We start from the raw sequence: 15908 nt of genomic DNA, 5'->3' as shown, positions 1-15908 counted from the left end.
ACACGATTGAGGGTTGATGCAATTGATTTAAATCAGGTAAGGAACGTCTATTTTGGTCGCGGCAAATTCTATAATAAATTACAAAGGTAAACCATTAAAAAATAAATCGCCGATGTGTCTTGTCATGCTCGACGGGAGATTAGAATATTGAAAGAGAGAAAGCTCTTAGGCAGAGCAGAAACTCCAGCTGCTCTCAACGCTCCAGCTGATGCTTCCAGACACACCAGGGCTGTAAGAGGCAGCAGAGGGGCTGTACTGCTGGGAGAAGAGACTGCAGTAGGTACCCTTGGCAACACCGTTCTGCTTGATCATGAAGGCGTTGAAGAAGTTGCACTTCAGGGGGCTGTAGCCCAACCAGGCAGCCCAAGAGGACAGACCAAGAGACTTGTAGTTGACAGTGTTCTGAGAAGCAGCGTAAGCGGCGCAAACGCTGACGTCGAAGGGACCAGGGAAGAACTTCTGGCCAATGCAGGTGGAAGGGTGGCTGTGAGTGACACCACCGCAGCTCTGGGGGTTGGTCCAGCCGGAAGGAGTAGCAGGAGTGGTGTTGTTGGTCTTCTGGTAACCGTTGGAGCCGGCGATGACGACCTGGAAGCTGTCACGAGTCTGACCGGTGTTGGTAGCGGCAGCGCTGTCAACGCCAGATCCCCAGAGAGTGCACTTGTAGTTGGTGATGGACGAAGGGTTCTGGCAAGAGCACTTGTCGGGGTTGATAGAGGGGTCACGCTCAATGTAGATGTTGATACCAGTGCAAAGGTCGGTCTTGTCGCAGTAAGCAGCGCACTGAGCAACGTCGTAGGAGGTGAGAGTGTACAGGCCGAGGTAGCTGTTGGCGTTGACAGAGGCACCGAGGTCCTTGAAGGTCTGAGCGTATCCGCTGGGAGTAGGAGCGTTCGAGGCCATGGAGTGGAAAGGAGCGTAGGCCTGGAAGGCGCTGGCGGTGTCAGGCTGGACCTGAGGACCGCTGCCGGCAGGCTGAGGGGCGCAAGGGTCCTCAGGGTTGATGAATCCGCAGTAGGTGCCGACTTCGAAGGGCGCAGCACAGCCAGTCGCGGTAGTAAACGCGAAGGTGTTGGTCCAGCTGATGGGGGTGCAGCTGGAAGGGACGGTAATGGTCGAAGCGGCCGATGTAATCACGGGAGTGGCCGAAGTGGTGGTGACAACAGCCTTGGCGGTGGTAGAGGTGGTGCAAGACGTGGAAGTGGCAGCCTTGGCAGAAGTGGTGGTGGCAGGGGCTCCCCAGCAGAACCAGAGGAAGCAGTAAGTACGCTTCTCGAGGCTGCGAGCCTCAAGAGCCTCAAGGTTGCGGGCAACGACAGAGGCGGTGGCACTGGCAGAAGCAACACCAGTAACAGCAACGGCAGCAGATGAAGAGGCAGCGACAGCGTTGTAGACGCCGGTTTGACCGGTGGCAGTGGCGGGAGGGCCAACAAGCGTGGGAGTGGCAGCAGCCACGATGGCATCGAAGTCGATGGGTTGGACAGTGGGCGAAGCAGAGCTAAGACCCGCGAGGGCAACGAGAGCGAGAGGGTAGAGCATTTTGAAAAATGTTACTAAAGACCTGTGGGAGGCTCGTAATACCAAAGAGTGTTGGTAAAGAGAGTGTGGTTAAAAGACTGAAATGCCCGAGGCGGGAAATGATTGAAGCTGATGGGATGGAGAGGAAAGAAACCCATGATCTTCGGGATCGATGCGGTCCTTATAAGCAAATGTTTATGCTTGATCTTCCACCGATATCACGTACATCAAGTGGAGTTGAGTTGACGGGTGCCCTTTGTCGCGTCTCTCGGCACAACAAAGCCGAGTACGGCATCGTATTACTCTGAGCGCTCCCAGTTACGTGGGCCGTCAATCCGTAGCTCAGGTTGCCAGTCAAAGCGTTTGGTGAACGGTGAGTCCGAATTTTCATCCTCTCCACCCGTTAGTGATGCGAAGTGTCAAAGGAAAGGACACTCGACTGACATTACTGCGCTATCAGGAACTCTTGCGCTCGCTGTGCTGACGCTGCGGGTAGCGGCATTTCAGGTGGCGCCATAATATTACTCCATATAGAACAATGCATAGTGCGCCCATTCCGTATTTGGATTTCGAAGAGCTGCCTTTGTTGGTCGGGACCTGGAATCATCGAGCTAGCTAACGTAGCGGGGGATCTAGTCTCTCAGCTGCTGGCTTTGTCTCAGTTGGTCTAAATGACGCTAGTGCAGGTGATGAGGGGTCGTTCCGGTGACGGCCACGCGTCAACGGTGATTTGTGTGTTGACGGCAATGGCGCCCAACAACAGCGAGTCGGATAGCACGATTTTGCCGCCATTGTACGAGTCGGCCGCATCGAGGTGGATGAAACTCTGCGGGAAAGGGGCTTCGAAGGCGTCGGCGGGCTCTGGGCATCGCGGATCCTTCGGGCCGCCTTTGTGTGGGCGACCCCGATCCCGGGTCCTTTCCTAGCCAGGAACCACTCATCGAAATATGGAATAGCGGCGGAAATCTCGGTTTTAGCGTCGGCCCCTTGAAAGAAAACATGTTTGTTTCAAGATGGAGATGAGGTAATTGAGTGGGTTTGACTCGGGGAAACAAGCTTGAAAAGTGGAAGGTGGGAAAAGATGGATGTGGGCAATCGTGGATGGCGAAAATCACAGGCCCACAGAAAGTTGAAAGAGAAAATGACATCACGTTCGAAGCCATGAGATGCAACTCAAGTTTGGAGGAGTCATTGCTCGCTGTTATCACGGCGAAGCTGCGAGCTATGCCAAGTTGCCAAGAAGGCTGAAAGCATTTTGGCCAAGACACGTTAAGCCTGAGGTCTGTCTGATAAGTCTCTGTCAACTGACAGCAGACACCTCTTGGCAGATATGAGACTAAGTAGTTTACTGCATCAACATTTGACGACGAGGTTGACAAGCGTTCACATAAACCGCCAGTCAATATCGTCAAAACCTCGAATAGTCTCGGGGTGCGACGGAACCTGGTATGATGATAATTCGCTTGATAACAAAAGATCATCCTACGTATCTCCATTCCAACCCCTCAATTACAGTAGACATACAGGTGCATTGAAATTCATGGCCGTTCAACTTAAGGGCGTCAGATCTTCTCATCGAGAATGTCAATTAATTGGCCTATTTGCTTCTGGATCTAGGAACGCCGTTGTTTTGATGACTCATAGCTCTAAGGAAGATGGAAAACTTAGGCTTCAGTAATATCTTGATCGAACTGAACCGTTGGGTTTCTGCTGCACCATCTACAATATCATGTTGAAAAATGCTCGTTCGGTGTCACGACCGATCTCACGGCCAAAACCAACAGCACGGCCCCAAAGAGTGATTCGAAGTTCCCACGCTCTGATTGCTGAGATAATTGCCATTACAGGCCACTTGTCTCCATGATCATTGTTGTCGGTCAGCTCAAGTTTGAAAGGAGACTTCCAAGGCTTGAGAGGGATCGTCATTCGCATCGTACACAGGGGATCTTCGATATACTTCCCTTGCATGACTCGAAGAGAGAAGCCCTTGTTGATCTCGCCCCATTCTTCTTCCGGCAACCGCGTCCAAACACAGCAGCTGCTTCTCATTTCGCCATTTTCCAGAAGCGGAATCATCAAAGTATAACTTTGGGTTTTGGGGATAGAGCGTTTCCGCGACGCCCACATAAGTTCTGTGTCTCCAGGCGCATAGCTCGTGTCTCTCGGAACGCTACTTCCACCCAAAGGCTCCGTCGACGGGAGTGTGAGGACGCCCTCCCCATCATCCTTTCCCCATTCAGGTATCTCGGATATCATAGCCAGGGCAGGGTCGCTGCTGTTGGGACCATTGTGAAGAATCCATCTGGGGCGACCGTCATACTTGCTGCCTGATTCAAGCTTGTAACCTGAGACTGCAAACATCTTGTGGTTTGTTTTGTCACCAAGGTGAGCAACACCGACTTGCGTCAGAAGATTGAAGTCCATGCCAGGGTAAAACTTGAGCTTGGAGGGAAACGGGCGGTAGGGAGCGAATGTGTCGCAGATAGGGACCGGGGCAAGTCGGGCCGGAAGAAGCAAGTTGTGCCACTCGGGGTCGTCAAGTCTTCTGAGGCGTTTGCGAGCGTCATCCAGCTTGGAACGACCTTCGGCGTTCATTTCAGAGAGTTTCTTATCATCCATTTCGAGTATGGCGGCCTGATGCGGATAGCTTGTGCGATGCAAGATGTGTAGTAACTTTGGCTGGTTGGAATGGTTCTATGATTTTTAATATGTAGGTCTGCAACACTGATAGAGAGACTCGAGTCTCCCTCTTTTATACAAAGTCAACTTCATCAATCTACCGTGCAATATTCTGATCAAGTCAAACATGTAGTTCTCTAGCATTGTTACCATGAGAAAAAATAACATTGACACAAAGGGTAATCGTCATCAGTACTACTGACCTACGGCGAATGAATGTCACGAGCCACCTGTGCAGGCGGAAGTCAAGAGGCAGTGTATTCCTTGTTGTCTATCTTTTTCTTTCGGTCATGGACGGTTCTTTGCTATGGACGCCCAATGTCATGGTTACGTTCCACAACTGAACAAACAGGAGGATCTGCGTGGCAAAGAATTTCATGCATTGAGCATTGAATTCAGCTGCCGACTGTTCTACCGCTGAAATGAATCTCTCTAGGTTTATTTGCGCACCGTGATTGGAGCTAAGCGCCCAAAATAGAGGGATGCCTGAGTTCAAAGTAAGCTATGAGCATTCAATGCGCGGTGAATGTCCCGGGCCCAGCGGCAACCCTTTGTTAGAACCGAATTGGCAGTCAACCCTGCAGAAGCAATGGCCTTGGGCCTAACACTCCACCAACTGACAGAACAAAAAGTTTTTGCCGGATCCGGCTGATGCGGAAGATGTTGTCGTGTAGTCTATAGTATGTCAGCCCCCTGCTCCGAAGACCGAAATGCATCGGTATTTACCCAAGGAGTTGGTGCACTGGCGAATGGCGGCTATCAACTGAACTGAAGGGCGCAATTCCAACTTTGGTCTTCACGAAGAGCCCATTGACGCGACTGCTCCTAGTATGGTCTTTCTGCGTGGACGGGTTACGTCATTATGGTGCTGGTTCGTTTGAAAGACAGATCGCTAATCAGATACAGGCACAGTTATGTTGCAATTGCGCTTCCCTTCGGATAAGGGGTGAGCTCAAGAATCTGTCACCGACCAGGGTTTCTGACATGAACTATGCACCAGGATTACAAAGCTGCACCTCTCTAGCCTAGTTGGGTACGAGGAGGCGACAGATGATGCAAGAGTTAGTGCATCCATGTACACAGGTAGGGTCTTCAGAAGATTTCTTGCACTTGCAGCGGATTGTAATGAATGAAGTGCATCAAATTGTCGTCCACGAGAGCCAAGAGCAAGAAGCGGTTGAAAGTTTTCAATTGTAGATTATCAGCGCCTTTTGTGGTATGGAATGTGAGGCCATGCTCCTCATCGAATCTCTGCCCCCCAATTTTGGTACAATCGTAAGGGATAATATTGGCCCTCCTAAGGCCGGAGCCCTTTAGTGACATTTGATGGCATGAAGGGAGTTTAACCTATGGCAGTAATGTTAGTTCATGTCTCTGCTGTTGATGTGTTGAGCTTATGAACGACTCACAGTTCGGGCTGGGCTTGCAGCACTTCATCGTCTCCATTCCGACAACACCGGGCTCGGATCGCTGTCTTTCACCAGTGATCTCACACGTAGTTTGACAAGGGAGATCTTCCGGGAGATCGCAGACCCAGCCATCAGTGAGTCCGCGAGAGATGGGGCCGACATCTGACTTGCAGACTTCGGGAGCGAATCTGCAGCCGGCCATGACGCCGAGGGCCATAGAAGCGGCGACGAATGATTGCGTGAATCTCATGATGTCTGATTTGGGGTGGTGAAGTTGAGTGTGAAATATGGAAAGGAGAAGGAAGGACGTAGTTGGAGTTGTCTGATAGTTGTAGTTCTCCCTTGGCGAGTCTCTGGTATTTATAACGAGATGATCAAGTGTGACACTTCGTTGGACTTCGGGCTACTCCGTGGTCCTCCGCATAGGTTCTTGTCTCCTGTAGTCTGGTTGATTAGTTAGTTGTGGGACTTCGCCTTGCGCTGCAGATCATCATTCCCATTAACTCCCAAATTAACTGCTGTTGGACCATCGAGTCATTTGCGATGGGCAACCGAGTCATTTCAAGTCATTGAGCTCCGTCCATGATCAACAATGGATTTAGTAACTACGTTGTCGGAAACCTTATTAGGCGGAGCAAGGCTCCCAGTTCGTCTCATAGTTCGTCTCAAACCCGCGTCTGATAAATGAACAAGGCTATGTAACAAGCCATTCCTGCTTCAGATGTCTTTTTTCGCTATCGGTCTCCGTGTCGCCGAACGTCAAGGGGCTATGTTATCCCATCGGCTCTACAATTGCGGACCTCGGCCCGCCGAGATAGAGTAAGACCCATCAAACACTTTAGCATTCATTTGCGATCACTCTTCCAGGAATCCGAAGCACCTGATCGTATTGTGGGTAGATCTTTCCGGTGTCCCAGCCGCCGGGAGACGTCATGCGGTTACTTCCCCACACCCGAACCTTATTTTCCTTCGGATGCCGTTGTCCGTTATCTTCCCGTCCCATCCAATGTCATATGGAACAGAAAAGAGGCATCATCTCGCGGACTACTTTCGGGCCAATCAAACCACCAGAAGCAAGATCCTCCCAGCGCGTCTACCTGCACTGCCGAATTCATACAGAGACATGTCTTCCAGTTTACGTACTGTGGCAGGTCCGGCGGTAAACCCATCGCTTGACTTGGATACAGGTTTTTCTACCTAGCATGAATACATGCCCAGACCGAGTCTTCACACAAGTAGAGCATGATCAAACAAGAAGAGCCATTGGCGATTATCTAGCCTGAATTCACGTTGCGATGAGACCGTGCGGAAGACAATTATTGGGATGCGTCAACAATGCGTTCTAGGTTATTGTAAATCTCCTCACCTCGATGGGATCCGTCGTCTTCGGGACAAGTTTAGTGATGTATTCTTAGTCGTTTTCGAATCCATCGTGAAGCTAGGCATCACTGAAGCTAGCTTGTCACAGTAATGAGCAAATTGTGCTGTTGTAGTAGGGGCAGAAGAGCTGAACCCTACTGTTGTTATCTATCAATGTCCAGGACGCTGGCACCAACATGTAGCCTTTCCTGAATTAGTCCATATAGTGACGAAGTCTCACTTTTCCTCATTTCTGAAGAGGAGGGAGAAAACCAGACTCGATATCAAATTGTCCGGAGCTATTCGAATTTCTTTTACGTGTCATTTTGTGCAGTGTCTTCACCTTGCCTCTAACACAGCTTGGCCTATTGAGATTGATGACCCTCAGTCTTGTTTTTCAAAATTCAATTGCCTTGAAATGGCTTGCTTCAATGGTAAGGTGGACGAATAGGGCCGACACATCATCCGTGAAACTCTCTTTCGCAACATTGAAGGGACTCAAAACCATAACTGGCCAGGGCGGGTGCTTAATCAACAGAGTCGTTTGAAATGAAATGCTTTAGAATGCTCGTCGTTGAAGTTGCATGATGTCGCGGTCTCTCTCTCCGGAATATCTAGCCAGTCAAACAGAACAAAGCTGCAAAGATTCCCCGTGGTTGCGCCTGGTTCTAGGATTCGGCCCTGCATGTCATCATTTGCGTGCGCATCAATCTTTGGTCAATATCAACATTCAGATATGTAATTGCTAAAGCCCCATATTAATCGTCCCAGCATGTGTCCGTAAGTCTACATGCTAGAAGAGACCTTCTAATAGGAATAGATTTACATTGGCTTGTTCGGACACAGAAGCATCGTGTCGCGAACCATGGTAGTGCTTACCGCCAAGACGGGAGACATTGCATGTTTCTAAGAGACCTGTCCAATAAAAGTCGACGCGGATGATTTAGCTGGCAGGGCATAGCCCCTGAATCAGCCCCTTTATCGATTTGCTGCCAATGGCTGACATCACGCTAAAGCACAAGCCTAACGTCGTTTTAAATTACGGCTGCTGCCTGTGCTCTCTTCCCGTGGCCGCTACAATCCTCTGTAACCGTAAGGGGGTCAGGCTGTTCAACCTCGTCGTGTTTTTCGCACTCACAAGTGGGCGGTGACCGCAGCGGGTTCGTTCGAATGGACAGCGGTGTTCACAATTCCGCGAAGGACCTCGAAATTTAAAGCAGTGAATGTCTTTGGGAAAGTCTTTGGGAAGCTTAGGCAGCGTATCGGTATTCTTCTTCTTGGCTTGGGTAAGAAAACATGCGCCCCTGTCCAAGCACCAGAATTAGGGGCAATTCGATGGGCTAGCAGTCGCTTACCCTCTTAGCGTCTTGGAGCTTGTGGTAACGCAGGGAGCGCATTTGGACAAGAGCGGATGACAATCAGGAGGGGCTGACACTGTCGCACACTTGAGAGCATTTGCCATTCAAGAATGAACGCCCCCCCATCTTATCTCAAAGTTTGGTCCAGATGGCATTTATGGTCAAGGTGTCTTAGCAGGAGTTCTGGCGAAGTTGTTGTCCTTTCTGGTGCTTCTCTGCTATTGTTTATGTTTGCTTCTTTCGGTCGACTCCCACAATGCTTAGATCACTGCTTTCCGTCGTGATATTCGGGCTTGTGTCGTATATCCCTGCCCCCGCGAGCGCGCAGTCGGACTGGGCGTTATCAGCAGCTCCCTCTAAAGAACTTTTTCTTCGCAGGGGAATGGCCAGAGGTGAACTCATTTCTCGTAGTGTTCCGCGAGCTAAAGCTGACCCAAACTTTCCCAGTTACAACTCTCGGGCATTATGCATACATAGACGGCGGGGAGGTGTCACAGCTCGGGGCTGATGGCACCCCCATCAAGAACAGGGCATCAAATGCCGGTAGGTCTTTATCATTCGATAGCGAGCGGCCCGCCACTCACTCGAAGGCATCTCAGTAAACTCCACACTCTCGATCGATCTCTCCACCTCCTGGTCATCTGCGAATGTTACGATACGCATCATTGACAAACCCACCACTGGGATGGACGGGCAAGCGATGTGGAAAAATGAGGGCACGAATGCGTTCTACATCTGGGGCGGACATCTACCGTACGGGGGAAAGATCGATGGACCAAAATCATGGAAATTTGAGGCGGATGGCAAAGGCGGCGGCGAGTGGTTGACAGAGTCGCCCGCGAATCCATCATTCTTTAGCGAGCTGAAGAGGTGCGAGGAGGGCGCGTACGTGAGCACAATCGACGCAGCATTCTGGTTTGGAGGTATCGCATCCGGCTGGACAAACTCGAATCCCGCATCACAACCAGTTCCCGGGGTTATATCATACAACATGACGACCAAGGTTTGGAGCAATGACACGACGCCAGACTTTTCGGCATTCTCAGAATATGGTACTATTGTTGGTGGCGGAGCGGTCTATATCCCAACATTTGGGGAAAATGGTGTTATTGTTGTCATGGGAGGCGTGACGTTCACCCTTGAGCCGAGTCAAAAGACTTCGCATGGTTGGATGGACTTCGGCAACCTGACTTTCTACGACCCTATCACAAAGAACTGGTACTGGCAGAAGGCAACGGGCACGCCACCAACCGCACGAAGGGGGTTCTGCTATGTTGGTGCCGAGGGGAAGAACGGAACCTATGAGATGTATGCCAGTCTCTCCTTCCTCACAAGTCGATACTAACTTTCAGCAGCTTCGTCTTCGGAGGTACTAATACTGATAGCGGCTCAACGTTCGATGATGTCTTCGTTCTTAGTCTCCCAGGTTTCGTGTGGACTCAAGTACCGTACGAATCCAAGAACATGCGGCGATATCATACTTGCACTGTGGTTGGCCGTCGTCAGATGCTTTCCGTCGGAGGCACTGACGGGAAGACAGCCTGGTCTGGAGCGGACCCCTGGCCGAACGGTCTCGGGTTGTTCGACATGACCAACTGGGCATGGAAGACAGATTATGACGCGGAAGCCAAAGACTACGAGACCTCAAACACAATTCAAGACTGGTACGCAAAAGGGTAAACTTGATTCTTCCCCCGACACTTTTGACCCATGCTCACCTTCAACAGGGGCCTCACCTCCGTCGCATGGTCCTCAGAGATAGTACAGAACCTATTCATCAGCACTGCGACCTCTAATAGCTCCTCTACTGGAGATGGAGATAACAAAGCTAGTGACAGTAGTCTCGATGAAGGAAGCCAGAAAACTCTTCCTACCGCTGTGATTGCTGGCGCCGTTGTAGGAGCGATTCTGGGCTGTGCCTTAGTCGCAGCAGCCTTTTGGTTCCTAAGAAAGCGCAAGCGGGACCAAGCGGCAGCGGTTGCAGAGTTCAAAGATGAGCCCGGCAATAGAACATATTACCAGGCTGTGCTCCCAGGAGAATTGCATTCCGAACCGACAAGGACAGAGCTTTATGGAGGATTTACGCCGAAGCATGAGCTCTGGACGGAGTTGCCGAAGCCAGAGACTGCTGAGATACAAGCTCAGCATGTTACAGTCACAGAGTTGGATGCCCGACCGGATCACAGCGACCATCTCTTGAGGAGATGATTCTGGGAGAAGCTGTTTCAAGATGATACCTGATTAGACACTCTAGAATCTTGATTCGTTCGACTATCTTTGGCCACGCCTCTTACCTGGCCATGCAATTCTCGTTGGAGTTAATTCTGACCTCATGGCAAGCTGTCGATAGAGCAACTGTGACCAGTATGGAAAGATTCACGACCAATGGTAAAGACCATCTTGGAGTATACTACTGCCCCAATCTCCTCGCGCGACTTAAGGCCTCGCCAGATGCATCTCAGATCAGAAGAAAACCAAACGCCCCTAATGCGACTGCTACCAAGGACATGGCTCCAACAGCCAAACGTTGAGCATTGTTCTTTTCCTCATCTTCGGTGGGGCAATCAATGATCGGATTTGACAGCCGGCACGCCGCAGCTGTTACTGACGAGGATATCCTCGCCGCAGTGGCCGAATCGAGCTTCATCTGGCAAGGGTTCGCGGTAGGAGTAGGAGATGCCACTACCGCGCAAGTATCACCGACACCCCACCACTTCCTCCCGAGCAGTCCCTCGACGGTATCGGTGATATTGATGGCGACGCCTTGCGCGCTGAGGCAGACGTTGTCTTTATTCGTCGCAGATACAAGATCGACTTCCTGGGCGGCGTTCTTGATGGTGAACGTAATGAGTCGTATCGTATTGTTTGAGATTACATCCTTAGTGTGGTAATTTGCCAGGCTGGACTCATCCGCGAGGCAGCTTTGCTGCCTGACGGTCCACACTATTGTGTAACTACCTTCTTTTTTGAATTTTCCGAAGCCACGACTCTCAAAGTAAGGGTCGCTGCTCGAGAAATTCGCCTGTCGAAGGTCGTAGTCGTGAGTGACATATGTGTCGAACCGATCGCTTGAATTCCGGACTCTTACTTCGATGTAAGGGTTGACGAACTGCGCGAGGCTTGAGTTCCGGATGGCGAAGACAATAGGGAACAAGGCTGTCGGAGCGTAGGTGTCGTTGCGCGGAAATACCAGGTCGACCTCGACAATTCCCGAATTCGTAGCGACAGCTACAGCTGCGAGGAAGCCCGCGAGGAACCATTTGACCGAGGGGAGTAAATGCATTGGAATAGAATCGATGGTTTGGGACGACGATGTCCATCGGTGGCGTGTTCAGTCAAGGGCAGTATCGGAAGAAAAGGACAGCACGTGGGGTAATTATGACGAAGAGAAAAGGTATGAAGGGTGCCAAATTGCGGCGCAGTGACGAAAAGTAACAAGCAAGACCGATATATGTCCCGATTGCCCGCCTTGGCGTCTATCCGCAGTCTTGTTGGTTCCTTCACGAGCTTCCAATTTCCCTCGCAGTGTTGCAGTTCGCTTCCAAATTCGATTACAGCTATTCCTTCCACAATTAATAGATGCGACCTGTAGAGCGTTCGGAACTGCAGTCAACAGAGCCCTTCCAAGCTCTAATAATGGGTTGTCTTCATTCTGTTGACGATGACCTTACCAAGTTACTTTAAATGCCAAATGTACAGTAACACATACAAGTCCACACGTGACCATGAGAGTTTGGCGTCGCAAAAGGACTTGGTCAGGAGAGGCCGGGTTTCGCCCTGTTCTATGATATCCATATATCAGAAGCCTTGTAAAAGCCTGGAGCAACTGTACCCCAAGTCTCACCTCGCTGGCCTGTTCAGATCATCGATTAAGTAAGATTCATTGCTTCAAGACTCAAGCCCAGAAAACAGAGCAATGCTAGTGGTCATGCATAAAAGGTATTGTCGCTAACGCAACTTCCCCAGCGCAGATGCAACTCTTGTATTCAACAAGCTTCCACACGTTTTACTACTCAAGAATTGTAGGCGTGCAGTATTGGAAAGGCTGACAACTAAGAAATATGCATAATATTGAATCATTCACTATATATGAAGTGAGGCCCGAATTCTCGATGATCAGTCAGAAATATATCATGACCAGTTGTGATCGTGCTGACAACTAGCGGATCAAGCGGTCCTCCACTGTCTGGTTGGCATGGGACTGCGTTGATAGTGACATTTAATGCATAACAAAGTCATTTGCTTTCTGCAGAGGCTTTGCCAATCTTTTAGCGATAACGATAGCTTAGATCAAATACTCGGCATGAGGTTGCAAAGAAATGGGCAGGGTCACCCATTGGCATGCCGCCACTGCAGCAAGCGACCAACCGGCTCAACACGAGCCCCATCTTACAACCGGACATCAGGCCTGGCTTGTCAATCAATTCAAATGTAACGTACTCGAGGCTGTGCGCATGGGCGTGTGTGTGGTTCTGGTCACGCTGCATGGACTAAAAACGCCACATCTGGTGGTTGTCGCTCTTCGTCTCCTGGCTACACCACCCGAGGAACATGCGCAGCCACAACCGTCGTAGTCACGATCGTGGCGGGCGGATATCGTATTTAGTTGGAAGCTTGATTTTGGCTTAAGTATTTTTTGGTATCACATTCCTGTCATTTGCGACGATTTCAGTCCCAAAGAAACGAAACATTGCAAAGACAGGCCAAGTTTCGATCGTGCTTGGAAGGAAAAAAGCAATGTTAGACCCTTGCCATCATGACCTTCATCGGGAACCAGGGACCCCGCACCATGCTTTTCAGCTCCGTCAGCACTGTGCAGGCACATGTCCTCCCATAACAGGGGCAGGAGACGTCTAAGGATCGCAAACTGTATATTTCATATTATGATTGGTTAGTGTTTTGGCCCGTTCTGGGCGCCCGTCTGGATCGCGGGCGGTTCCAGATCGTCCCCAGCAAGCTACCCGACGTCCAGGTTGGGGGCTTGGAGGATCTTGATTGCAACCTAAAAGGCAATCACGACTACAAGCAGCCATCTTGACTCACTTCCACCAGTCATCGTCGTTACCAGAAAGCCGCCCACGATTCCTGGCCAGTAATCATCTTGCAATCAAGCCAAAGCTAATGCGCCATTAGAGGAATGCAGATGTAGCGAGCACCTGTGTCTGTCCCACCATGTCGCCGTTCATATCAATGTCAGCAAGCCCCCGTTATCTTAGCAGAGTTTTGTGCACTCGTCGCGCCATTCAGTTCGTGTCACTAGCTGGTGCTCGAGGCTCATTGAAACCTGTTGGTGGCTGGCGTCGGACTTTGACAGAACCACGCTCGTTCGCTATTCACAATGACGAAGAGCGATTACTCTTCCGAGCTTGAAGAAATCTCGTTCATATTCGACCCTGATCGTAGGATTCCCCTGGATCTTCACTTCCCATCCCATCAGCCGGTCCCATCCAACCCCGACTTCCTCAGCGCAGCAGAGACTGCTTACGCATCACCGTCAAGACCAGTGACAGATAGGAGCCTGAGGGAAAATTGCCGTCCTATCGGGCTTGCTCTCACGGCATGGATCACAAGCCTCATATTCACCGTCGTATACTCGCTATTCATCTACCACGTTCTCTTCGAGGGCAATCCCGTGATCGGCTCATGGACCTTCGATGCTTCTCTCACCAACCTACTCTTGTCACTACTCTCCCAATTATATGCCATGCTGTTGGCATATGTTGTTCTTAGTCTCTCCGATGCATTGCGGTGGTCACTTGCCTCTAGATCAGGACGCGTGGATGGGGCATCGGCGTCTAGCTTCTTTCAACTCAGTCCAGCAACGGATTGGTTTTCTACCATGAAGTTCATCTTCAAGGGAAGGTTTCGGAGCAATTGGGGTGTCATAAGGTGAGATATATGCCCCTTGGAGCAATTGAGAGCGCTAACCTTGAAAGACTTGCGATGCCTTTCATGGGTTTGGGGCTTGGTTCGGTTCTTAAATGTATTTCCAGCCCTTTATGCAAGTTTTGCAATATTTTACGTGTCAACTGATCAACAATAGTTCAAAATAGCTTTGAAGACTATTTCATCAAGCAAGGCGTATCGATCGACGTATATGCTGGCAACATTCCTCCTGATGTTTCAATATTGGGCCTCATCTCTACAGCTTATCTCGACGGTTTCTTCGATACATGGACACAACAACTGCTGAATTATCCACGATATGCAACAACTTGGAAGATGAAAGGCTGCACTGAAGAATGTTCGGTCTCTTTTCTGCCAGGCGGCATGGAAATCGCTCGCAAAGTGGGACCCCTCCTTAACAGCACCATCCTCAAAGGTGGTCTGTTCAACAATACAGAGTCGATCATGATTCAGGGTGCACCTGGGATGGTGGCCAGGTTCGAGCCTGTAGCTGTCGGGTTCGAATTTGATATTGAGGAGGACTGCAACGTCTACCAGACGCCGTTGGGAGATGCATTGCAGATGTGTAAAAAGCAATTTGGAGACTCAGTTGCAGCTGGTAAGTACAATTTCCGTCACAAATCTTCAAAAAGAGAAAGTTAACAATCGAATAGGCTGGCGGGCTTGTCCAAGCTTCTTCCAGTTCACAAGAGCCTGCGCAACGCAACTATCATGGACTCGAACGCCGCTAGTGTCAAAAACGCTCTTTACCGCTTATCGGCAGAACGCAACGACAACCTACAGCCAGAAGGATCTGTCAATTCAGCACGCAGAGCCCATTTCTGACCCTGTCCGAGTCAAGATGTCAGTGCCTGACATGGACCTCATCTGGAACAGAATCTTCGTACCGAGACCCCTTTCAAGTCAGCTTGACCTCGAGTCAATCAACATTACAATTGCAAGAATGGCATGGAAGTATCGTACCTATACCGAGTTCTTCCCGGACAACGAGATGCACGTCGAGCTCCTTCAAAACTTTCTCTCGGTTCCATTGCAGTTTGCCATAACAGCTATGCAGTACGCAAACTATACGCTTGCACTCCCCGCAGATAAACGAACCTTTCCACCCGAGCTCCTCACAACCGCCACGGGCGGGCGCTCGATCAAGAGATTCGTCAGTCAGCCTTGGACAGTACTGGTATTCATAGCCGCCGGTAGCTCTGTAGTGACGTTGACAGGCTTTGGATTTTGGTGGATCTTAAAGCAGCCTAATCCATTGCCGAAGTCGTCCGGAATCGTGGAGCTAGATTTCATCAGCCGATTGAGTGACTTGCAGAAGCATGATCACACAGATCAGGACAGTCCCGAAAGATTTTCGGAATTGGTCTATGACATTAGATCTGAAAAGCAGCATTCAGCCTGGCACATTATCAAGGCGCTTAGAAAGAGGAGGTTAGAGCTGACGCAGATGGAAGTAGCCGCAGAATCAGAGAGGCAGACAAAGAGGCTACCAGTTTTGCACTTGCTCCCGAACAGAGCGGGTTACATGGCGGCTGAGAGTTCGACGGTTTCAAGTACGGACCATGAGAAGAGTGTTAGCCAGAACCACCCAGATGGGGTCTAAGGTTTCAATATTTCAAATCCAAAGTATTTCCAGTAAACATTTGACACCGCAACCTCCCCTATGTGCAGAATATCG

General features: G+C 50.2%; 6 protein-coding genes across 6 annotated transcripts; 2 read left to right on the top strand and 4 right to left on the bottom strand.

Annotated features, from left to right (window-relative positions):
* Positions 1–165: 165 nt before the first annotated feature.
* On the bottom strand, positions 166–1539 carry CGGC5_v013241 (uncharacterized protein; the record flags this gene model as incomplete). Its single annotated transcript, XM_032021620.1, has 1 exon — positions 166–1539. The coding sequence occupies one exon, from the start codon at positions 1537–1539 to the stop codon at positions 166–168; it is 1374 nt and encodes a 457-aa protein (XP_031881390.1).
* A 1698-nt stretch (positions 1540–3237) lies between these two features.
* Positions 3238–4137, bottom strand: CGGC5_v013240 (uncharacterized protein; the record flags this gene model as incomplete). Its single annotated transcript, XM_032021619.1, has 1 exon — positions 3238–4137. One exon carries the CDS (start codon positions 4135–4137, stop codon positions 3238–3240), a length of 900 nt encoding a protein of 299 aa, XP_031881387.1.
* A 1402-nt stretch (positions 4138–5539) lies between these two features.
* Positions 5540–5856, bottom strand: CGGC5_v013239 (uncharacterized protein; the record flags this gene model as incomplete). The annotated part of the gene is made up of 2 exons (XM_032021618.1): positions 5540–5544; positions 5607–5856. The coding sequence occupies 2 exons, from the start codon at positions 5854–5856 to the stop codon at positions 5540–5542; spliced, it is 255 nt and encodes an 84-aa protein (XP_031881388.1).
* A 3167-nt stretch (positions 5857–9023) lies between these two features.
* Positions 9024–10531, top strand: CGGC5_v013238 (Kelch repeat-containing protein; the record flags this gene model as incomplete). Its single annotated transcript, XM_066152892.1, has 3 exons — positions 9024–9631; positions 9679–9987; positions 10051–10531. The coding sequence occupies 3 exons, from the start codon at positions 9024–9026 to the stop codon at positions 10529–10531; spliced, it is 1398 nt and encodes a 465-aa protein (XP_066007736.1).
* Positions 10532–10781: 250 nt separating this feature from the next.
* On the bottom strand, positions 10782–11606 carry CGGC5_v013237 (uncharacterized protein; the record flags this gene model as incomplete). Its single annotated transcript, XM_032021616.1, has 1 exon — positions 10782–11606. One exon carries the CDS (start codon positions 11604–11606, stop codon positions 10782–10784), a length of 825 nt encoding a protein of 274 aa, XP_031881386.1.
* Positions 11607–13661: 2055 nt separating this feature from the next.
* On the top strand, positions 13662–15833 carry CGGC5_v013236 (uncharacterized protein; the record flags this gene model as incomplete). The annotated part of the gene is made up of 3 exons (XM_066152891.1): positions 13662–14212; positions 14377–14828; positions 14884–15833. The coding sequence occupies 3 exons, from the start codon at positions 13662–13664 to the stop codon at positions 15831–15833; spliced, it is 1953 nt and encodes a 650-aa protein (XP_066007716.1).
* Positions 15834–15908: the final 75 nt, after the last annotated feature.

Source organism: Colletotrichum fructicola (genome assembly GCF_000319635.2).
Source record: "Colletotrichum fructicola Nara gc5 chromosome Unknown KSG_Nara_v1_contig08, whole genome shotgun sequence".
Taxonomy (NCBI): Eukaryota; Fungi; Ascomycota; class Sordariomycetes; order Glomerellales; family Glomerellaceae; genus Colletotrichum; species Colletotrichum fructicola.
Note: the sequence above shows the minus strand (reverse complement) of the source record. Positions and strands in the feature narration are given on the sequence as shown.